General features: G+C 29.7%; 1 protein-coding gene across 8 annotated transcripts; it reads right to left on the reverse strand.

Annotated features, from left to right (window-relative positions):
• GluClalpha (glycine receptor alpha 1) lies at positions 1–25,234 on the reverse strand. Of its 8 annotated transcripts, none has more exons than XM_076406520.1 (9): positions 24,832–25,234; positions 22,055–22,173; positions 17,148–17,215; positions 6,753–6,976; positions 6,608–6,690; positions 6,409–6,543; positions 5,873–6,025; positions 2,574–2,854; positions 1–2,513 (listed from the first exon to the last, which is right to left on the reverse strand). In XM_076406520.1, the coding sequence occupies exons 1-9, from the start codon at positions 24,882–24,884 to the stop codon at positions 2,283–2,285; spliced, it is 1,347 nt and encodes a 448-aa protein (XP_076262635.1). In that variant the 5' UTR covers positions 24,885–25,234; the 3' UTR covers positions 1–2,282. The 8 variants fall into 8 exon arrangements, with proteins under 8 accessions (XP_076262635.1, XP_076262634.1, XP_076262636.1 ...); XM_076406519.1 differs by lacking the exon at positions 17,148–17,215 and adding an exon at positions 12,138–12,214 and having other exon boundaries at positions 24,832–25,040; XM_076406521.1 differs by lacking the exon at positions 17,148–17,215 and adding an exon at positions 21,615–21,682 and having other exon boundaries at positions 24,832–25,040.
• Positions 25,235–25,913: the final 679 nt, after the last annotated feature.

Below are 25,913 nucleotides of genomic sequence, written 5' to 3' on the forward strand. Positions count from 1 at the left end.
TTTTATTTCTACAAGTTTAATTACATTAATAGTAAAATGTAATATTTTTCTTTTCATAAAGAAACACTTATACATATCAAAGTGTCATAATAAAAAGTCATTATACTATTCCCTACAAAAAGTATTTACAAACTTAATTCAAACCCCTCCTGATCCTCAGTTACTACAAATGTATTGACCACAATATAAAATTGGTGGGTACATCGTTCATTGGAAAGGATTTGCCTAGTATTTTTTTTGTAACCCTGTATATTATTAACTTATCAACATAGCCGACAAAATTTTATTAGCTAATAATACATGTTTTAAATACTGTTGTACAAATATTGAGTTAAAGGGTTAATGACCACGTATGATACAATGTTAAAAAAAGCATTAATTTAATTTTAAACAACAACCAAGTATAATGGCTTTTCGTTTTCCAACCTTCTCGTGCATAAAAATCAAAAAAACGTTTAATAAGAGTATCTTCAAGGCAAGTTACCTTTTAACTAGTGATTTCTTGTTTATATACGAGAAGGAATATTTTTAACCGAGAACTAACAGACATAACAGCAACAAGCAACGTATCTTAATGTACAGGGTATTGTGAAAAATGTCTATAATTTACTAACAATCCAAAAAAAATTCTATGGTATAGTTCAGAGGCAAAATGAAACTACAAAAATTTCACGATAAAATTGGGTCTTTTCCATATTTCCTGTTCTAGTATCCATAAAAAGTTGCATATCGTACATTTTTGTTAACCTCTAGATATAAATATCACATTTTTGGAATGTTTCACTCTAGGAGGAATAGGTTTATTTATTTATACTAATATGATTAAAGGCAAAATGAATTAACAGCTTGTATCGATTATTTCGGTAAATTAAAACGTGTTCATCGCCACTCAATCAAACAAAAAAATAATTAGAAATAGTTTTTTTACAGCCAAAGTATTCATCTACATTATCTAAAGACGGAATATTGTTTATTTATATTGAGCAGTAATTTACAGTACTACAAAAATGCCTAATTCATCTCTATTTTTTTTTCTCTAATAACATTTCATTAATAAATATCGAAATCAGAGTGATGCACCACGATATTGAAATATCAATCGAAAGGTTTATCAAAGAGTTTCTGCTATCTAGTTTACAGTGAAATTTTAATGAAGAACAGTGAGAGAATATTTATTAAGTTTGTGCTAGAATTGATATGGTGATTATAGTTGAAAATAAAAACTATTTGACTAACCTCATATAAAAATGACCGTTGGTGACAGGGGCCGCAAAATACTGGAAGTTTTCTCCAACTAGCGTAGAAACCTCATAGACGTCGTTTCTGCTTTACTGAACTCTACCAAAGTTATATTATTTTGGAGATTATAAAAAAAAGGTTGAATAAAACACTCAATTCGGAAAAATAACAAACTTTTAATCATTTACTTTCGTTTTCTTTTAGAGATTAGTTTTTTTAAGATTAATTTTAGTAGTGTTAAGATAAAGTATATATTTTCGTTAGAACTGATTAGAAGTAATTCTTTTTTTCGTAAGAATTAATTAATTTTTAGAATATCTTAAGGCGATATTATTAGAAACAAATAACCACTGAGGTAAGTTAGATTAAATAAGACATTTATAGTATTGCTTATATATATGTTTTCGCTGACAACTATTTTGATTTTAATATAAATTTTAACATTAATGAGATTGATTGAAATTTTTTTTCATGTAGAAAAGTCAAGTCAAGATACTCAAATTTTTATTGCGACCCCCCAATTGGGTTTACCAAAGGTGTTTATGCAAAACTCTGATTAAAATTTAGCTTAATAGAATTATTTACATAATTAGACTTATACGTATAATATATATATTACAATTAGTTACTTGTTATATACTTGTTGTTGTTTGGCACCAAAACATATTGAAGGAAAACACGAGCCTAGGAGAGAATGTCATGATAACGCAACAAATACTCATTGGGAAGACTGTTTTTAGGTGGTATTATTCAGAATAGACTGAAAGCTAAACTTTCCCTTATATGGATGGAATAGTTATCAAAGAAAGGATTTTATTGCTAACTGTGGAAAAGATATTTTGAGCAAGACTAAACAACCTTCTAGTTTACGACTATTTCCCGAATAACTGCAACAAGTATGTCGATACGAAGGTTAACAACAATAGAGAATATGCAACTTTTGAAAGCAACGATAACAATTTGATTTCTATATAAGTTTTACATCACAAATAAGATTCCCACTGTTTCTGATAGGCCTGAGAATAATCGACGATCCAAATAATTTAAGATTCTTCAGCCTCCTCCCTAAACAAGTAAGTGGACCAATAGATGACGTTAAACAAAGCGAAAACCAAGGGAAATGTTATTCTTGAGATGACGTCGATGCGTTTAGACCTGGTGGGAAATTTAGAAAGCCAAGACCGGCAGCAATTTGGTCTTGGTTGCATATGAACTTCGCAATGGCGAGCTTTATCCAAGCTCATCGGATCACCTGGATGTCGTACGAGAGGTTTCTGAAGCAAAGGAGAACGGTTATTAACCGGGATTCGGTTTTGTACAGTGGGATTTCTTACCATTGCGAAAGTAGCGTTACTCTCTGTATCGATCAAATCGGAAGTTGCGTCTAACGAAGCAGCATGTTCGAGTTCACACTGTCTTCGTTGTTTTTTCATGTTTTCGCGATGCATATCGGATCTGGATGCGTAGTTTACTAATGCGAATTCGAGCAACGCTCCAAATACGAATGTTAAACATACACCGGTCCACACATCGATGGCTTTGGTGTAGGACACCGGTGGTAACGATGCATTGATACCTGATGTCTGTGTTGCCATTGTCAGCAATGTTGTCACACCTATAAATACATTTTTAATTAATATACGACATCATATAACTGATAATACTTTTCTGCTAATAAATGTATCTATTCATTAAGTGAAAATAAAATATTTATGATCATATATCATATTAGGCGAATATCATATAAGGAATATCCCACATAAGGGCCATCTGTTTTCAGATTACCTAAACAGTGAACGAATGAGATGGATTCGATTTGTTTCATAGTAGTTATAAATCCTCAGTGTCGTTTTGTGTAGCCATTCATGTACTTACATCTTCTATCATCGAATAAAACAGTTTTTAAAGTTTTTGTTTTCTAACCCCTACATCAAACCTTCATTAAAACTTACAATCTAGTTGTTATATGGTATATTACAATTGTATGTCTATTCTATTCCATTAAATATATCATTTTAGTGCTTCCAATTTTTTTCCAAATTCAAATATGTCAAACTAACAATTCCTATTTTAAAGAACCATGTTGAAATCCATAAGTGCTGCTAGAAACAGTGTTTAAATATTGATTTCAATCTTTATCCAACTTGTATCCCATCTAACATTTTACGAAAACCTAATATGACCACACAAAACCGTAAATGTTTTTCTTTTATCGAGATTTTAAATTCTTTCAAACAATGTCGACTAATCATACAACTGCCACACCTCCAAATATTATCTTAAGCGAAGGACTAAATATCTAACATATATAACATACTACCATTCGATGTCTATTCTATTCTATTAAATGTGTCACTTTAGTGATTCAAATTTTTCAAATCCAAACATATTAAACTAACAATTCCAAATTTTAAAGAACTATTTCAAATCCATAAATACTGTTAGAAACAATGTTTTAGTATTGGCTTCAATCCTCTAAAAATGCGAACGCTCAGACTAACTAGTAATTTCAAAAATTAATACCTTTGAGGCCAAATGGACATTATATAAGTAAAAACCAATATAATACAGCTTGACTACATGTAAAATCTCTGGAAACCTAAATAAAAACCCTTGGTTTCAGTGTTAATCTAACCGTACCTACCGTATTTACCAGTCTTTCCAATATTTACCAATAACTTCCGACAAATAATAGAAAGCGATTAAAACTAATAATGCACAATATATTTCACGACAAATCCCCAATAATTAATTCACAATATGAAATCCAGGTCCCTATAGAGCGTATATGACGCAACAAACGTGCTTACTAATTTACGTTTAACAGAGTGTGGTATTCTTCATAGTTTTGCGAATTGTTGGATTTCATTGTGTAGTATTAAATTTTACGTTACGGACTAACGTCAGTGACGTCAGAGCTCTTATTGAATGATATAGAGGAAGAGCTCTTGTTAATTCACTTTACATTTACAGCTATATATAACTCTATAGTCATGGAATGAACAAAGTTTCAGAACTTTGACCTGTATATTCCAAATTTTAACGTAATTTCGTTTTTGAAACTGAAACTGTCCCATAGTTAACTGGTAGTAGTGGTAGGTCAATTTTCACGACACTTTAGGGAGAAACACATAAAATGTAATTGTTACGATACACATCGTAAACACGCACACCTAAATACAATTCAACACAACAAAATATTCATTCAGGTTGTCGACTTTTTTGAATAATAAATAAAATAAACGTTCCACATTGATGCCTTAATATTAAATATGCAGAACAATTTACTATGTTTTATCTTAACTAGATGTAACTGGGTCAAACAAAAAAAAATTAATTAAATTTAATATCAGTCGAGTCATATTTATCATATAACCACATGCCTCTAAACGGAGACCGAAGTAAATCAAAAATAATGACGGTATTACAAAGAAAATCGTCGAGAAAAAAAATGTATTTGACTGCATGTTCTCGAAACACAAGTATTGATTCAACAAAAGGCAATCCAAGTCCAATGTATCATCGTGAGCAAAAAAACGAAGTTTATTTAAACATTTAGCATTGATGTTATCTGGTTAAAATCGACGGGCAAGGTTAACAAGTTTTCTTTGAAGAATATCCTCTCGATTTGGGGAACGTGTGTTCTATCAGTTGGACATTTTTAGGGAGTGGCTATGTATTAATTAAATAATCAGATGTCGAATTTGCGTGGTTATTTCTATTCGAAAAAGCAACACATTAATTCTTATTAATTGTGATGAGTTCACTTACCCCCTTCCCCTCCGCAATATTCATAAATGTGATATAAACTCTTTTCAGTTTTTTGCGTCTGTGTCTTTTTATATTAAAGCAGAGTTATGTTCCTGCATATAATTATTTAATCCTTATATGTTTCCACTTTAAACACGGTGAAACTGGTTGATAAACACGGTTTCAGTTCATGAAATTAACAGCCAAAGTCCACAAGGTATACACGCGCTTAAACTATGTTTGAGAAGACAAATGGGGATCAACTTGTCACCAAAATTCAAGTAATGCTTTTAAAAATCTTAATATCCCCAAAATATCAATTTATTGAAGTTTGTGTGATGGTTTAAGTGATCCAAAAAAAATCATATTATAATCGTCATCCGTTTGGCGTATACTCTTCTTTTAACATCGCGTGATAGTACCTATACGAAAAAATACATTTTCAATGGAAATAATCCACTATAAAGTAAAATATTTGAAAAAATTTTATTAATTTTTGATCGTCTCTATATGATGTCGTAAAATATGATTAATGTTAATACCTAATAGTTATTGTGGTTATTTTTATCGATTAGCAATAAATCTGTTTTTTGGTGATGCTTTTTCAAGTACAACTGGTCATTAGTTGCCTTTTGTGCATCAACCTGTATCCCATCTTTTATGCAAACGTAATATGACCAGACAAAGCCGTAAAGGTTATTTTTTTATCAAGATTTCCTTGAAGTTCTTTCGAGCAATCTCGACAAATCATAAAACTGGCAGACCTCCAAATAGTATCTTAAAACGAAGGACTAAATATTCAAAATGGACGTTAATTATTCGTAATAGCAACAATTGGTGAAGGTAATTTCTCTAAAAATATATTAATTTTATATTAACTTACCGAGAGAGACCCTTGCTGGTACTGCTCCTTGGTCTAACCAGAAGGAAACCCAGGAAACAATTACCAACATGCAGCAGGGTATGTAGATTTGGATCAGGTAGTAACTGAACTCTCTTTTGAAGAGCAAGTCGACTTTCAAACAACTGTATTCACCTATAATTAAAGATCGTATTTATAAATGCCTTTCGGCAGCTGTTTATATTTATTTATACACTGTGCACACAATTATATTTAAAGAAGCTGTAGCAATTAAAATAACGAATGCTGTGATTTCGTTTTATTCTTTATACTAAAGGAAATAATGTTAAAAACATTCTCATTAAAATTCAAGACATTTTTAATGTCTCCTTTGAGTTTAAAGTAAATTTCCACAGGTGCAATTTTTCACGTAAAATGCTGCGGTGCTAGAGACGTTATTTAAGATATTTTAAAATATCGCATTTTCTCAAACACGCACAGCAAAAATGAGCAACATTAATTTCATTTACTTTCATAAAATATTTGTCGAAAAAATATAGAAATCAATATATATTTACCTGTGTTTGTTTTACTGTTACAATAATCAGTTAAAAACTTCTCCAATGTAAACCTGGGTAGGTGTAAGTTCTTTACTACTTGGACAGGATCCCCTTCCTTCCATAAAAACACTAAATCGGCTGTTGTCCAACCGTCTTCAAAGAAAATAAAATGTTCCATTAGACGACAGTAAATATCAATTTCGAAAAAAAAACTTACAGCTAGCCATTCTCAACGAACAAATCTGTCTATCTAGAGGATAAAGCTTTAAATTCATTGGACACGATAAAGTTAACGATATCCTGAAATAAAAATAATCTTCTTCTTAAACAGTCTAAGGCAATCGGAGGAAATATTGACTCACCTAATACTGTACAATACAGCACCGTTAGGAAATATACGAATATAGACATTGGGCATTATAATATTATGAGTATGGCCTTCTTTCTCATTAGAGAAAAAAAGATCAGGCATCCAAACCCTGTTTGCTTCTGTTAGAGTGAGATATTTCAAACGACCGTGGAAATCGTTAAATTTCAATCTTTCATCTATCCATTGCTCACGAAATGTCAGTTGAACTGAATATTCCTGAAAAACGATATAATATCTTTTTGATTTCACATATTCATTCACTCAAATCAAAAACACTTTGATCTTGAACAATTTTTATTAAATTATTTATTAATTAGTCTAGTATAAATTATTGTTGTTTTTTTATTTATTGTGTTATTTAAAACTGTTTAAAATTAATTAGCTTCTTGTATTATGGGTTGTCTATGGACTTTCTCTTTGGGCCTTATTAAACATATTATTATTTGTTTAATTTACTTATTGAATTTAGTGTTAAAGATCAAAGCATATTCTTCATTCTAAATAACAAATAATCATGCAATCCATGCATTTTTTTTTAAATATAGTCCATACATAATACAAAATAATAATATCTACTACAGTTATGACATATATTTGACATATATATAATTTAAGTCAATTTTACGAAAATTAAATAAACGTATACGTCAAAAGAAGACTTATAGATGTTCATCCTGTAAAGCTTATAAAAAGCAAAAACGGAAAAAAACCAAATAAAAAGCCTTAAATTACTATAAGCGGGGGTTGCAATGAAATCATCTTACAATAAAGTGTTTTCTATAAAAAAGGTAAAATTAAGATTTATATTACCCCAGAAAAGAAACATTCTCCTCCAAAAAATAAGATACAAGGAGAACACTCCATTCAAATTGACGTTGAAGCTTCTAAAATTTATTACCTACCTCTGAAAACATTTTCATTTAAAAAAAAATTACAAAAGCAATCAAGGACTGTTTTTCTCTTGATTTTTATTGAGACTTTGTTAAAATGACAGAGTTTTGTTTTCGTTTATAAAAATTAACTGTCAGTTCGATTTGTTTTAATCAATTCTTTCGAATTATACGGTACAATTTTGTACGGATTAAGTGATTATTTATGGTCAAAAATATTGAGTTATTCAGAATATTGCTTCTATTTTATGTACTATTTTGCATGATTTTACATATATAGTTTTTTTTATATAAATAATATTTGCCTGTGTATAATATTAAATGCAATATAGTTATTGGTAATGAATCTTTTCTCAACAACTCAATATAAAATCTAATCGAAGAAAATATGTGTCTGATTCATATTTTCAGTTCTAAATTGAACAGGTGCACTTAACAAGCAAAATTGTGCACAAAATCCGTCTGGATTTTGTTATTTTTTTATTGACCGTGTTTTGTTCTCTTTCTTCGAAATGAAACAATACTTTCTTTGGGCTACTGATGTTTACTTGATAATTAACGTAAAATGTTTTCAATTTCTCTTATTTTTGCTTGAATAATATTGTTATGATAATTCCTGAAATAGCTAAACACTATTTTCGTTTTTATTTGTTACTCCATTGTTGATTAATTGAAAATTAACATTTCATCAGTGCCTCATTAGGATTAACATATATATAGTTCGAAGAATATCGGACCAAATATACAGATGGCTTTTGTTTTTTGAGAAAAATGGATGTGATGTTTAAGGGCGCTATGTTAAATAAAGTTAAATTAAGTAACGCCTTCTACTTTTTGCCCTATTCATTAGATTTAACTCGCTTAAATTATGTTCTTTTTATAAACTTGAATACTTGATATGTACATTTGTTTCTGTTCATCTTGTTCAATCGTATGCTTCTGTTACTATTTCGTTTTCTATAGGAAAATAAAGCTATTTTATTAACAAATAATAAATTATAAATCATAAATTCGTTTCAATTGTTTATTATTTACTTGCGGTCTAATATTTTAAACGAATTCACAGTTTTATTTATAAAATAAAAACCCATTACGTAAAAAAAACATATTGTATGACTAAAATTCTAAAACCATTTCAATTGCATTTGATTTCTTACTAAATCAATTCGCAGCAGCAATAACACACAGTTGTGGTAAAAAAGCACAATGAAATATATTCCAACGCAATTCCTTGGCAGAACCTATAACGGCAGAAAAAACATCACGAACAAAAATAAAAACACATAAGTCATGCTGTACATCGGTCAACAGTAGCCCACAGAGAGTTCACAAACATAACAGAACACAGATATCACAAAGAAATTCACATCACAGAAGAAAAGAGAGTTGAATTTAAACAAAAATTAATAAATATGCAGCACCTCAAAATTTCTAAGGAAAACGCGTCGAGAAAAGAAAAGGAAGGCAATTCAATTAATTCAAGGGGATTTTCGAAATTTGGATGTGCTGTGATATAGAGAGTAGCGTAATAAATGTATTTTTTTGGATTTAATCGTCATTTTTAACATTTGATATTTACAATAAGCGTCTTGGTTGGTTTTAATAATGAACGAAGTAATTTGTCTAAAGAAAACTGACGGCTTCATTATAAATATTATGATATAATGACGAGAAATCTAAAAGTACATTAATTTCTGGTCTACCCTAATGGTTTAAGAGTAATAAGAGTGGATGTGCTAGTATATACAGGCTGTTCCAACGAAAACTCTGGCTCACAGTGGTACCAAATTAAAACCAGATAAACACCTGAAACGGAGTAAAATTAGATACATTTCACTAAAGGTAACCATTAAATTTTCCTGAAATAAATGATTTATACATTTCCTCATGTTATTATTATAGTTTAAATATAAAGTGTTCTAACTAAAACTAACCATTTTGGTGAGAGAACAAGATCATCCCAAATTTGAGTATTCCTATTCAATCAAATCATCGCGACTAATTAGTAAATGATATTCATACATTTTTATCGTACTATCAGTCACACCAATTGATAACGAATACACATAAAATATAATTATAACATATAATATAAATTTATTGGACACATACATACACACACATATATACTAGAACTGTAAAATATTTTTGGCGTAACTTATGACGTAAATATATTTAAAATTTCTTTAAGCTTTATTTTAATAATTTCGCAATGTTAAAATACGAACCGACAAAACAGGATTCGCAAGAAATGTTAATTTCATCAAGCACACTGTATTGGTTTTGACGTTTTAAAAGTGGTGATTTTGATATATTCGACACAATGCGCAACCAACAGTGCTGACAGATGATCAAAACAAATGAATTCAAAAATAAACAATAAACGATATAACGAATAAATAATAAACGAAATAACTTGATCTTAACAAATCTGTTGGCATATATTTAAATAGTATCAATTACGCTAATAAAAAGAAACGAACAATGAAGAAAACTTAAATGTACCTAAAAAAATAACAATGTACCCAGTTTTTTATACCAACAATCTTCAATTAAAAAGAATCAATGAAAACTAATTCACAACTATTATGAATTGACAACAGATTCTGAACAAATATTATTCGAAAATTGTAAATGTATATAAAATAGAATATTTCCTCAGTAGTATATTTAAAAGTCGACAAAAAAGTAATCATCAGTGGAAAAAAACAAAATTCCTTACCTTAATTTATAATAATTCCAAGATGAAAAATATTATTCAAGAGATATATTTTTTTATATTCATTATTAAGATAGCTTGTAAATATATGTATCTAAATAAAAATACCATAATTCTATTACAAAAATACCATTTTATATATAATAATTAATAAGAGGTATTCATATTATATATACGTATATATAAAAGCAGATTACCTGTATTGAAATTAGATAGTTAAATGTTTGAAATTGTTTGGTAATTATTTTCATTAGTTTAACTAATAATTAAATCGAGTACAGATCTTAAATGAAAACGATAATTTTAAAAATAACTGTACCAATCGATTGGGATTGAAATTCATTTAAATATTGTTTGCATCGTATACAGTAGAACGTGCTATTGAACCAATTAAGGCCCTTTGAAGGGATTGGAGGCCGAATTGTGGGTATGCATAAAACGAGATTATCAATCTGTGAAATGTCTCGAAAATTAGATTGAGTCAAGGCAATTAAGTCGTGGGTTTTGATGTGGATAAAATGCCAAAAATAGTTCTCTATCGTCGTACGAACAGAAAACAAATCACTGGTGTTTCATCCGTTTTGTACATCTAGATAAAATGAGTCTAACGTTATTTTCACCGATTCGATTTAGGATAACGTAAAACCAAAATTATTCGTAATAAATAAAATCATGTTAAAATATGCAGAGAGCTTTTTCACTTGATTAAAGTAAAATAATATGGAATAAATGTATTTTATTTATGATTTATTGAATCTAATGTAGATGAGATCGAAGTTTATAAATATTGAAATAATCAAATTTGGGTTTTGGACTATATATATATATATATGTAAATATATATAAATATAATTGTTTTTGTTGGTACACCCTATTGTGCATGCAAAAAGAAATTAACACTAAACGTCAAAAATAAAAGAACGTCTCAATTATGCAATAGCGTGTTTTCACTGACGCCATACATGCTTGCTGTGGTGCTGGTGCCTTCACCATTCACCATATTTCAGCTCTGTGCAGATAATATGCAAAATGGCATCCGATTAAGTACAGACACTTGGTATTAAATACTTATATACAGGTACATTGTTACAAAATACACTCAGAAAACCGTAAGGGCAGATAAATATAAGACAAAATGATCCTAATTTTCTCCCAAAATAATTTTCTATTGTTGCCTAAATATTACTGGATCTTTATTGAAACAAATTAATATTTTTCTATTGTACCTACACTGTCGTCGGTCTAAGAATGTTTTATATCATCTGAAAGAGAAATATACAAGGAATCTGACAATAGCACAACATATAATGCAACTGATATTGATTATTTAGCTAAGCCTAGTGAAACAAACAGTGATTAGCAGTGTGTGAAAGCTATTTTTATCATGATTAATTTCGGGCTTTCTATTATTATTATTCACTATTTCTATAGCCTGTAGAAAACATTGATTTATTTTTGGTATAATCAATGTTAATATCGGCCATTATATATTTGTTAATAAATACAGTAGTATCATTTTAGTAACATTACAATACACTATAATAAAACGATAAAATTTAAGTTTATAACGTGTACATTAGTGCTACCAATTCTGATAACTACTGCTTATTGTTAAATATCATTTGTACGAGGTGCGCTCATAAAATACATTGACTATTTTTGGATGTGAGGCGGATTATATACAAAGCCGTGTTTTTTTTTTCTCGTTAGATATACTTATCTGCCCTTTTGTTCAATACTTGACATGACTGGCGGACCTCACACTCACCATTTTATAATCATCAATTTTGCTGATAGATCGCAAGAAGATGTTGATGTTTACTAGTGTTGGGCCATCGCCTGCAACTATGTGTGAAATATAAAACAATGCAGATACTGATAATACTTGGATAATCAATCGATAATTTAGATGATATAGATTGTTGAAAAAAAATACCCCATAACTCAAAATAATTCGATCAACAAAAACATTTTTAAAAAATCACTCCAGACGTTGAAAAATATATGTATCGACCCTCAAAAACTAACGTTATATACAAAATCCATGTTAAAAAAATAATAATAAAAAAAACAGTTTATTTGATAATGTATATCATCTAAATTATCAAAAGAATCCTTGTAAAATATCCAGTTAATAGATTTCTGTCATGGAAGTTATTTTAATTGTTAACAAAACTTTGGATTGGACTAAAGACCAGATAACTTCTTAAAGAAGAAGAAACACAAACTGCTTATCATCACTAGCAAATACAATTAGATCAAAAATTAAAATATTATATGTTTAAATAAAGTTTATTGTAATTTATTCTTGCAAATGTTATATTAAAAAATCGTTGTTCTTTGATAACATCATCATGTATCATTATTCCTCAGCGTGACAGTATTGTATGAAGGAAGTAATTAGGAAAATAAATATTGCGATGACTAACAAGTGTTTCCTCAACTTTAATATATCGTGAATCTGAGTCGAAGCAATAGCATACATTAAAACGCACCGAACTATTATCGTTTTATTCTTTGCGCATGCTTTAGTTTCAGGCATGCGCTTATTTCTCATCTGTCATTCAGATAGATGTGGTATGTGATGTTTAGGTTAACTTTACGTTTACAATATATTGAAGGAATTTGCAACGTGGAAAGTATAAATTATTAGTAAACTGTTATATATTTATTATGATAATTTATGTATTATGATGAAGGCTGTTCAATAAAAAAGTAAATGCACATAATCAAAATGTATGACGTCAGCACGCCATAATGTTACCACATTGTGGTTTACAATATCTGCTGGTTTGTAAACTCCAATAATTATCTCTAAGGTGTAGAAGAATTTGGAAACATTTTATAACAGTGTCGGCAATAAGTACCAATCAAATTTTATCTAGTCTATTCAACATTTATTTGTATATGGGTCATCAAGATGTTTAATGTATTGCCTGCTGTAATTTGTAAATTCGTTTTAAAATCAGACACTATTTTCCTTCTCATTTTATTTTAATTAGAAAGAGACACAATGCTGTCTGATTAGTTCGAACACGTAAACAAATCAGCCTGTCAAAATCGTCCAGTTGTCAGACTTATACAATATTCTTGAAAGCAGATAAGAGGTTATAAATCTAACCTATAAACTATTGTGGCTGTATAATGAACTGTAGTTTTTAGATGTACTATAATATTAAAATAAATTATCTTTGATAACATTTTTGTTTAATTATTTTATTTAGATTAGAATTTTGTTATGTCAAGGCGAAACTGAACTAAAACTCAGAGTTGATACGGCAACATTGCGACGTTTTGACGTTACAAATTTCGATGACGCATATACAAATAAACTATGAATAGACTATAGATTGATTTGGTTACATGTTCCTGAGCATCAGACAGCATTCTTTCTCTTTTTAACTACAGTAAAACGAAAAGGAAACATCTGATTCGACTTTAAAAGGGATTTTATATTTTTAAACTGCATTTGGCAGTATATCCGACGTGCATTGGCTGTTTTATTGAAAGCTCTATATGAAATTCATTTGTCATTTGTCATAAATTTTAATTATGAAAAATGAAGAATAAAGATTAAAGCTTGCTTAAATATAAGGTAGGTATACTAATAATTCATTGTCATTGAATATTAACCACTAGTTAATCTTTCTAACATTTTAGTATAATAACACAAAATGATATCTTATCGTCTACTATTAATTTTTTTTAAATAGTGAATTATTTTTTTATTTTGATAAACTTATTGAAGAATAATATAAACCAAAATTCACCTAAAATATTCAACCAAACCTTTACATCGTCATACATAATCTTTCGCTGGGAGAGCAGGAATAAGAATATCGAAAATATATCGATATTTTTTTAATATCGATAGTAGGAAAAAAGAGTGTGTAACTTTGATTTTAAAATTAAAATATCGATATTTAAAACCTAGATGTTTTGATGCAGAGTATCGAACTTTTATTTTGAAATTTCTCGCCCCAGTCATTAAATAAATTTTGCATATTAAATTTGGGTTGGAATGAAGAAACATTGATATTGTTAAAAAGAAGTACCGATATTTTTTTCGGGGTTGGTCCATATATCGATATTTCCGACCATGCCGGTAATTGGAGCATGAGCAAAGACTAAAACGACAATAGTGTGGTGCGCGTTAACGCAGGCTCGAAGCAATAGTGAGAAACAAAAAAAATTATAAACAGGGTTTCAAATGGCGGGGTAGGGCATCGGCCTAGCCAATCACATCACGCATCGGTAGAATGTACCTGAAATAGGCGGGGCCAGTACCGACTACCGCCACAGCACTCACGCATTTCATCAACTTTTATCATTTTTCCAATCAACCCCGTATAATCGACCAGAGCACTCTAACAAGAATAACTAGCATTAAAATAATGTCAGGCCATCATCCTTCCAGCATTATTCAAGGCATCGGTTAATAAAAATTAGTGCTTCTTGCCAAAATGCTATGACATATACAGGTGTAGGTGGCCAAATTATTAGCGACAGTATTGGTGTTTATGAAATTTATAGTTTATTATATTTGTTCGTATATATTATGTCGTTTTCAAACGGGTTATTTTATCTTAAATAGGTACTGGTATCATTATTATTGTTTTTGTAAACTGACAACACAGTATACGCGCGTTATTTGTCAATTGTGTGACGTTTCTTCTCATTCTGTCATTGTTCATTAAAACGCGCACTTTGCAGATCGTTACTATATTGTCCAGATATTATAATTTCATTACTATTAACTGACTTTTGTGTCTAAAACAATTAAAATGTAAGTAAGGCTCCGTATAATAATTTCCAGCATGGGTAAGACTTTGGACAGGTCTCCAAGAAAATGTAGAGAGATACAAATGTTGTAACTGCACATCACATATTCCCAGAGATAGATAGCAGCTATTGCTGGTATGTCAAAGACCGTCTTTAATCGAAAAAAGATTAAAATTGATAATTAAAAGCCTTTTGAGCCAAATCGTATTGGCCATCCCCTCGTACCGATCGAAAAATCAGAAAAACCTGCCTCGAAAATCGTAAAAAGAACGTTTCTCATTTGACTATGATAATAAACGACGAGGATGTAAAGATTTCGTAGAGGACAATGCGGAGGCGGTTGATTGAAGAGAATCTAATACAACGGTGACCTTCCAAAAAAAAAACACGCCTAGCATAAAAAAGAAACGACGATGTACTAAACAACATCCAAATATGACTGTTCCTTACTGGAGTCGAGTAAGTATAACAATTGATCAATGACGATTTTCTAGTATTATTCCCGAATCAATTTTCCAAATTTTGATTGACAAAAGTTCTTTGTAAGACGACGCCTTGGTGAACAATTCCACCCCGATTGCCTTACAAAGAGGATTGAATACTCGGTTAGTAACATGGTGTGGTCTGTTATCTCAACCAAAAGCATGGGAACATTGTAGAATTGGCAAGGGGCAAGACTAACACAAGTGAGTACTCGAAACCAGTTTTCTATCACAGATCAATGAATGGTTCCCTGACTATGACAACCACATTTCTATGTACCATTCGGAAGCGTGTCATAAAGTCAGAAGTGATACTGCATATATCAAGTCACGAAATGGGCAGTTGCAAAAGAAGTTGTTGCCACCAAGCACCAGTTGAAACTCTTATCTCAACTCCAAATTCCATGAAGATGCGAAAACATGTATTGAGAGCTTGCCCCGACGCATAGAAGCTCACTAAATATTAAAATGACTAAAACGAAGATTATAAAACTGTTTTGTATTTTTTTTTTGAATTTTTATAAGACTAATGAATTACAGATACAAATGAAAAATATATAAGACAGCCCCCAACTAACCATTTGTTACAGAAATCCGATTAAACTAGAAAATCAAATAATCTCAATATTGTCCCTAATAATTTGGCCACCTCACACACTGTATATCAATAATTTAGACCGAAAACTTAGTGCGATTGCTTCGATAATGAAAATGATTTCATAACACAACTTATTACACACATTCGTTCAGTGCCATACAAAGTCAGTCACAACAATGAGCAGTTTTGTTGTTGAGTAAAATGTTTATGGTAATTCAACATGAAAGAAACTTAATGAAGTTAATAAAGTTCGTGATAAAACGGAGAAAAAACGTCAGAAGTAAATTTAACTAGAATATGTTGGGTAACGTTCTAATAAACATCAAGAGTACTTCATTAAATTTACGATTTATTAAAAAAAAATATAACATGGAAAATGAAAATGTTCGACTTATATCTATAAACTATGGTACCCGTTTTGAACTTATTTATTTGTATTCGACTTGTTTTAATAATAAAAAGCAAAATCTAGCACATCCAACTCGACGTATATATATTTTTAAAGTTTCGTTTTTCAACGTGTCTTGGTTATGTAGAATCATCGAGTACAGTCCGATCAATATAAAAATCAGAATGTACCGGTTTGTTATTGCGAAAAAAACAGGCAAAGAACTTTTAACACAGTTACTATAAAAAGCACAGCGAATAATGAAAAAAAAATGTTTCGGTTAGTTTTAGTTTCGTTTCAACCGAGTTTTCGTGGAAAAAATATGTCACTTTTGGATAAATACATGACAGGATTTTAACCAAAATGTAACAAAATCAAGTGGTTTCACGAATGTGCTTAGAATCAGTTGTGGAAGAATTATAATTGAATGGGAATCCGAATTATTGCTTTTGGAATGAACTAGACTACCATCCACAACTACACAAATAGAGATAGTCAGTCCCATTCTCTGGTGAAACAGGCACTTACCATGGTTACATCATCGATCTTTGATATACTTCGCACAAATATGTTGACACGAACTATAGCCGGACCATCTATGGCGAAGGAATTATTAAATTATTTGATTGCGTGAAGTCTCCGGCATGTCAAATGTTACTAAACAATACCAGATTCATCATTAATAACAATTGAAAAGCTATTTTATTAACCCCGCCTACGTTAGATTTCAAATATGTCAAAATTAACGACGTCATATATTTCAAACTTATTCGTTATTATCTAGTAATTAGTTTTCAATCAATAATATTCCATCTTAGAATTGCGTATTAGTACTGCTATTATATTTTCATATTAAAGGCGTGAAAAAATAATACCCGTATTTACAATTACATTTTCATTATTTTTTCTACAAAATAAGCAAATCGCTATCACGGAATTACTGTTTATTGCTGCATTCTCAACACTTAAACCTATTTCGGCTGGAGTTCCACAGGGTAGTGTCCTGAGACCACTCCTATATCTGCTCTATACTGCTGATACCCCAACAACAAAAGAAAACGGTGGACACAGTTATCATGGCCAAAGATATATCTGTCTAAGACTGTAGAAAAATTACAAGTAGCGGTCAACAAGATCTACAAATAGACTAGAGACTGGAAAATACAGCTTAATAGCTCCAAATCTGTCCATGTTAATTTTGCGCTGCGACGAAATAACAAAAACCTAATTAAATCACTTGACGAATGCCCGATTCCTCCAGCAGTATCAGCCAAATACTTCGCAAAATATCTCGATGGTAGGTTAAACTGGAAACATCATGTTAGACATAAGCTTAGACTGAAAGTGAAACAACTGTACTGGCTTGTGGGAAGATACTCTCAATTTGACCTAATATCAAAGAGATTGGTTTATCAGTCAATCATAAATCAAATTTGAGCCCATGGGATGCAAATATGGGGTTGCGTTTAGACATCAAACCAACTAGTAATCCAAAATAAAAGGTTCTACGATTAATTACCAATGTTTATCGCTACGTAACCAACGAAGAGCTGCACAATGACCTCGACATCAAATGGGTATATGAAGTGATCCAAGATTTCGACTTAAAACATGAAATCAGGTTGCTAAATCACAACAATGTGGAAGCGATACAGCTACTGAACAACACGCAGGAAATCAGAAAATTGGAGCGAACAAAACCACACGAACTGGTTTATTGTATAAGTGTCTTCTTAACTATGGCCTAAGTAGATTAGTTTTATTTTAATTTGGGAACTACATACTGATTATGTAATTTTTGTTAGTGTATTAATGCAAATACAACAAAACAGTAGTAATAAATAAATTTATAAATTAATATTGTACTAAGCATATCTAATGTACGATGTAATTAATAAAAAAATATTTTTTCAAATTTATTTGACTCATTCCTAGTTTCTATAGTATGATTTGGATTATTTTCCTTCTCGGATTTTACACAAACACAATAACAAACATAACATTTATAGCTATGCCCTAGCAGGAATCAAACCCACAACTATGGCAACGGTAGGAGGATCATCCCGTCGCCTTGACCACTGCACCAGCCAAGCCGACAACTTGTGTATTCTGTTTATATCTTATATCGACCGAAAATGGGTGATAACTATTCAATACGTTGGTAATTCGATGGTATTTGATAAATTTTTGGCTAGAAATCCGTTCAAAACGATGAAAAATGGAGGAATTTTCTTTTTACAAATATGATCTCTTTCGATGAAATTGCCTTTCACCCACCGTAATGCCTAGAAATCAAAGTAAAAGTAAAACTAAGTCATCAAAGCAAATCTTCCTCTATATCTCGTTTTTTTATAAAATCTTCTGAAGGAAATCCCCTTAAAAAATAAAAAGATAATTTCTTTGTAAGATGATAAAATCTAATTTATACCCTATATCCATCCCATTACAGACCGAACAAACAGTCGAGACACGCCTGCATATGAGTATTATTTATTTATAATCTTATCTAATTTTTTGACAAATAAAATATTCAATTTTTTAAATTAAACAATTGATATATGACAGTTCGTCTTTCTACTGTCACTTAAATTATTCTTTAAAAACGTGTATTACAATTTCACGCCTGTTTGGAATTTTAATAAGTCCATTATTTAATAAAATTGAATTAAAATATCTTGTCAATATGATTAAAATTTCTTATGACTCGTTATGAACAGTAACTAGGCGAAAAAAGACGAGTTAATTAAAACTTTTCAACTGTTATTTCACTTAATATAAATAGCAATATCGATATTGATAAAATATGATTAATTTAATTGTTTTCTAACATCGTAGCTTGCGAGTAAACGAATGTTGTTTTAGTTTTAAGACAAAATAACGTTAAAAGCTTTTGTGGATTTCAATATTCCAAGGTACAAATGCTGCAAGAATATAATTTGTTTCTAAAAATAGAACTAATTTGAGTTTCCCCTACCAACTCGAGCTATACCGGAGAACATCCGCAGGGTAAATTTCAATATGAACGCGAATTTTTTTATTATTATTGTTGTTTTATATATGTTTTGTTTTTTTTATATTGGTTATGGTTTCTTGAAGTTCTTGGCTATAAGGCACCATCACCAGCTATCTAGAACCTAGTTTTAACCTAATATATTCGAACCACATAAACCTATTTACTAACAATTGAACTTTTTGTTCTGTTTTTTATTTATAAATGTCATAATATAACTGGAAATAAAGTTTATGTTAGTAAAACGGTTTTACGATAAACGTTTGTCTATCCAAAACCCCCAAAAAGAGCATTCTCAGCATTCAAACGCGGCTATATAGCAAACTGCTACCCTGCAAGCTAAAAAGGGGTGATAACCGCCTTTTGCAAATCAACCCCAGTATATTGCACGATCGCCTGTATCGAAACAAAAACATTTTTGATTTCAAAAATAGTCTATAATTTTCAAAAAAACATTAACTATAAATACTTTGGCAAGACTTACACTACCACCGACATTGATATTTATTTTCATTCCCGTCTACATATTTTCGGTAAGTCGTACCATCGAAAACATTTTGACAAATTCATCAATTATATAAGCGCCAACAATTGAAATGAAAATGAAATTTACAATAATTACGATTCATCTTTTTGTGTTTCTATTAATCAAATGATATATTTATTGACACATTAGATTCCTTCAAAACGTCAAGTAAAATGAAACAACAAAAAATACTGCCCTTCCCCAAATATTTGCACAACAAAAATAACTTTTACGGCGGTTAATGTCATCTACATTTGAGATGCTTTTAAAACGTCTATATTTAGATCTATAGAGAAGTTAAATGTTAAAGTTTACTTAACACGATATATATATATATATATATATATATATATATATATATATATATATATATATATACATATCATATTATTATCTTATTAATATATATATATATATATATATATATATATATATATGTATATTAATAAAATAAAATTTAACTATATAATTGACATAATCATTCATAAATGCAATTTAATATTTCCTTTTTTCCTACTTAGGTTAAAATCATGCTTATTAAGAAAAAATCTAGATCAATATATTTAAACGCATTCAGTGATTGGAGAGAAAAATATATTTCCAAAGCTATACACATAGATTAAAACTATTTAATCTAAATTAAATTATTTCATAAATGTGTCGCGAACAGAACAAAGAAGTGATTATAACACCTGTTAGAGCTTAATATAATTTTTTTCCTTCTGTTAATTACTTATTACTGAAGTTGACTGAATTAATTATTATAAAATTCATATTAACTAGACGGCTAAGTTTGTATATAATAGTGATCAAAGTTTATAATCAATATTTTATTAAGCGATATAAAGCTTTTTAATCTATGTACATCTCCGCTGAGCTTGCTGTATATACATATATATATAATCAATAATACAAGTTAATTATAATTATGTATATATGACGACACTAATATGTTTTTAATGACATAACCGAGATACTTAACTCGATAGCTAGTCCTCGATATTGAATTTTGATTATATAATATGAGCAGCAACAAAAAAAAACAGGAAATAAACAGATTCTATGCTTTGTTTTGTTTTTAGTCGTCGATCAAATTAATAGAACTAAAAATATCGTGTGTGTATAAAAGAAAAGCATTTGGATCTCTTCAGTTATCAAGAATTCGACAAAATTTTTCCGTTAGAAGGGGGAAAAATAATAACAAGTTTTCCATATTTAAATGTAAAGAAGGGAGCTTAAGAATATTCTTAACTGAAACCTTTTAACTTTGCCGAATTGTTTTGCATTTTAATAAAGCGTAGGAACAAATTGATCGAGTCCAAATGCTGTTTTGGTAAATGTAAAGAGTGTGGAAGAAGCAGCAGGCGATCGTGCTAAAAGGGGGGCATTGCCAAAAGTCCGCATTGGCCTGTGGAGCACCTCTATGCTACCTACAAGAACGAAGGTGTCCTCCACTTACCATTTTAATGTCGCTTATGGTGGTAATGCTTCGAACAAACAGGTTAACTCGTACTATTGCTGGCCCATCTACAGATATGAGGTTCTTTTTTACGTTTATTCTTGGTCGAGGGCTCAGAGATTGTTCTCGTCATAGCCAAAATAATATTTAGACACAATAGATAAAAACAAACAGATGACCTGACTTGTTTTTATCCAACATATTATGTACAAAGATTTTTCCATAACACTGGGATCAACGATTCAGTGAACTAATGCGGAATGGCGGATAGTGTAATCCCAGTCTCAGAAAAATACTCTGTATATCGTGTGAAATTTGCATAGTATTTACAACAAGCAAAACTGTCAACATTGGTCTAGGTGTCCGGCTTTTCGTTCTCTCTCTTCGCTCATCTCTCCTCCACATTTGTTAATAGAATACAGATAAATTGTCTTACTCACCGGTTCCATTGACACCTGATGGCCGGATTCTAGCGTCATAACGTCCAGGTCCTAGGATCTGGTCCAACACCTCTTTTTCCTTTTCCCGAAAATTTATTTTCGGATTTAAACATAGGCAGCTGTAAAATTATAACAGGAAGAATGTTGACATCCAACTAAAATTAATCTTAAATTAATTTAATTCTAAAACATTTAATGTTTTAGAATGTGAATTTATTTTAAATGTAATTTTAATATAATATGTAAATACATGTCAAAACTCATGTTTTTGTCATCGGTTTTACTTCTTATTATGTAAACATGTAAACAACATATTTTGATTCAATTTCGAAAATAACAGAGTTAACAGTCCGAACATATTAAAACCACCATTGGGAGGATTTTCTTGCATAATTTAAAGGATAATCGATAAACATGTGAAAGTACTTGTTCTGGGGCTTTAGAATTGCTAATTTTGATACAGTTAACAAAGAGTGCTCTGAACAATCAAAAAAAGTGGAAAATAAAGTTATGAGAAACTTTTATTCTCATTTTTAATTGATAAGTCTGTGAAAACCTGTACGAAAACCTTTCACCTTTCACCTTTCACAATTTTTCCGATTTGTGTGATAGTATGAAAAAATTAATACTTTTAAAAAATAATAATGTACAAAATTTCCTAAAATAAACCATTTACAAGAAAAATCAATTCACATTCCTAATAAAAACCGAAAACCATTCTATGGAAACTAATTTAAAATTAAAATTAACTAAATTTAAAAAATCGTTTACTAATAAAAGCTTTTATACAGTTCCTATATTTTCGCACCCAATAATAAACTCAGGAATCTTGGTAATATATTATTAAAGTTATAAATTTGTCAAGCCGAATATAAAATGTTAAAACATCAAATAACCAAAGCTATAAACAACATACTTATTGTGTTGCTTTTTTGATCTTATTATCCGATAAATTAGGGGTAATCAAAAAGTGTTTGATCTGATAAAAATATTTGGATTTTTATTAATTTCAAAAATCAGGGCTTCTATTAGATCCATGAAACTGATTTAACTCAAATAATTTCAATTACAGCATAATTGTTTTAGAATAAAAAATATAACTGATCAACCACATGTTGACAAACTTATGACCTGTTGGTTTTATAGATTTACTCTATTACATCTATTAGTTTTTTTTACAAAATTATTACTTATACGGATCAATACTATTCAGTTGATTTTAATATACAAGAACGCTAATTTAAAAAATCAAAAATATTAAACTAGAATGTAAAATAAATATGTGATGAAATATTAAAAAAATAACTTAATAATCCTCCCCAAATATTAAACTAATTAATTAAAATATTTAAGGTGATTAATTAAACAAACTTTATGAATAAAAAAACTGGCTATATACGGCCAAAATAATATACATGTATATATATTATATATATATATATATATATATATATATATATATATATGAAATAAAAATAATTAAATTAATAAAAATCAAAAATTTTTTAAAGTAAATAATTAAAAAATTGTTGTTCTTCATTGATTGTACCTTATAAAATAAATAATTATGTTTTGGTATATATGTTGTTAACGGAGCAATATTGCTCAGAAAAATATATTAAATAATATATTTTGTAAAGATTGAGATTGACGTAATGATCAGTTTATTTTTATAATGAAAAATATGTTTTGAAGAAAAGGGGTAGAATAATGAGATCTACTAGGGTAAAATTAGTTGTTTATTTAAGTCGTAAAATAAAATGCTATTAGGAAAATAACAAAAGCGACATGCTTGATGGAAAATAAATTGTTAAAGCATTAAGTAACCATAGCTTTAAACGACATACTTATTGTGTTGCTTTTTTATCTTATTATCCAATAAACTAGCAGTAATCAAGGACTAAGGAGAGTTGGATCTGATAAAAATATTTCGATTTATATTAATTTTGAAGGTTCTGAATGCTTTTGTAAAATAATAACTAACTGATCACAAATTATATTAGATCCATGAAACTGATTTAACTCAAATAATTTCAATTACAATATAATAGTTTTTAGAATAAAAAAGTATAAATAATCAACCACATGTTTGCGAACTAATGACCTGTTGGTTTTTTAGATTTACTATATTACATCTATTAGTTATTTTTGCAAAATTTTTGCTTATATGGATCAATACTGTTCAGTTGATTTTAATATATATGAATGCAAATTTAAAAAATCAAAAATATTAAATTAGAACGTAAAATAAATATGTGAAATATGTAAAATAACTAAGTTTATAAATGTTTATTATATATTCAATTATATTTGTTATAAATCCTCCCAAATTATTAAAATAGTTAATTAAAATGTTTAAGGTGATTAATTAAACAAACTTTCTGTTTAAAAAACTCCCTATATATGTCTAAAATAATATATATATATATATATATATATATATATATATATATATATGAAATAAAGATAGTTAAATTAATAAAAATCAAAAAAAACAGACAAATTTAGATTTCGATTTTTTTTAAATTTAATAATTAGAAAAATGTTGTTCATTTCATGTTCATAAAATAAATAATTATGTTTTGGTACATAAATTGTTAACGGTGCATTATTGCGAAAAATATGTTATACTAAACCAAGAAAAATATATTAAATAATGTATTTTGTAAAGATTGAAATTGACGTAATGACCAGTTGTTTTTATAATAAAGAATATGTTTTGAAGAAAAGGGGTGGAATAGTTGAATCTACTAGGGTAAAATTAGTTGTTTACTTACGTGGTAAAATAAAATGCTGGTAGGAAAATAACAAAAGCCGTATGCTTGACCATCGTACTGGATGAAAATCAAATAAATTGAATGATTGAATTTTAATTAATCACAAACATTTTCGGATGTGAGTAAAATAATTGACGAGCTTTCCACTGAGGTACATTCAGTCCTGTACGGCAGCGCAAAGCACCGTCTAGCTAAACTGGACTGTGTCTGATTTTGTAGGAATAAGGCGGGCCAATGTGAACTATATTGATCCGCAAACCAGAGCGCCCCTACAGTTTTCCGACTGTGGAAAAATGAAAATTCCCGCCTTATTTATCAAGCGACGGCACAATTTACCGATTTTTATTTCGGCCTTTTGTTTAAATCGAACGTCGCTCGCTGCTATGCCGTTTGCTAAAAAAAACCACCACTCCTCAAAAACGAGCTTCCGCAGGTTTTTAATTTCTTGGGCTTTTTTTTGCCGCACGCCGACCTAGTTCGAATACGATCCGCGATGACGTCACACGCCACCATCCTTACCGTTGCTGTGTCGTCATCTCGCGTTTTGCTTTATGTCTTTCGTTGAAAATATCACTTTTTCGGTTTTCACTGGCTCGATGCTCGAATAGAATATTCAAAAGGTATAATGGTCTAACTCCCCTTCGAACGGTCTCAATAAAAATCCTTATTTAACGCGTACACACATACACGAACACGTATGGGTTCAAAACTTTTCCGGTGCTTTCACCATTTTTTTAAAATCAATTTTATTTCGTTTAATTTGAAACTTTATCGTGAAACATCGGTACGTATGTATTTTATTCAAAGTATTGTTCATCGCTAGCTACTTTGTTCCATCTTTCAAGTAATTTACGGATTCCAACTAAAAAATAAAACGATGTATCTTTTGAGACTATCCACGAATCGGCTTTGATATATTCATAAGAAGTTAAACGCTGCTCAAACAGATTATAACCTGTGCACAACAGTACTGGGAACATTTGCCGACGACAAATGGACATCATGGCAAAATATATATCTCTGCCTAAGACTGTAGAAAAAGTACAAATATCAGTCAATAAAATCTGCAAATGGACTAGGGA

The sequence above is a fragment of the Rhynchophorus ferrugineus genome, unplaced genomic scaffold (assembly GCF_030347505.1).
Source record: "Rhynchophorus ferrugineus isolate W39M unplaced genomic scaffold, kcgeb_rfMv2 rfM5, whole genome shotgun sequence".
NCBI classification, from domain to species: Eukaryota; Metazoa; Arthropoda; class Insecta; order Coleoptera; family Curculionidae; genus Rhynchophorus; species Rhynchophorus ferrugineus.

What these genes read in the sequence shown, in the direction of transcription:
- GluClalpha (XM_076406515.1), bottom strand. Translation starts at nt 24,884, where the DNA reads ATGGTCAAGCATACGGCTTTTGTTATTTTCCTACCAGCATTTTATTTT. An exon ending in CCAGCATTTTATTTTACCAC is followed by an intron (nt 22,174 to 24,831) that starts GTAAGTAAACAA and finishes ATAATTTTACAG; the next exon opens with CTGCCTATGTTTAAATCCGA. An exon ending in ACCAGCAAGGGTCTCTCTCG is followed by an intron (nt 2,855 to 5,872) that starts GTAAGTTAATAT and finishes ATGTATTTATAG; the next exon opens with GTGTGACAACATTGCTGACA.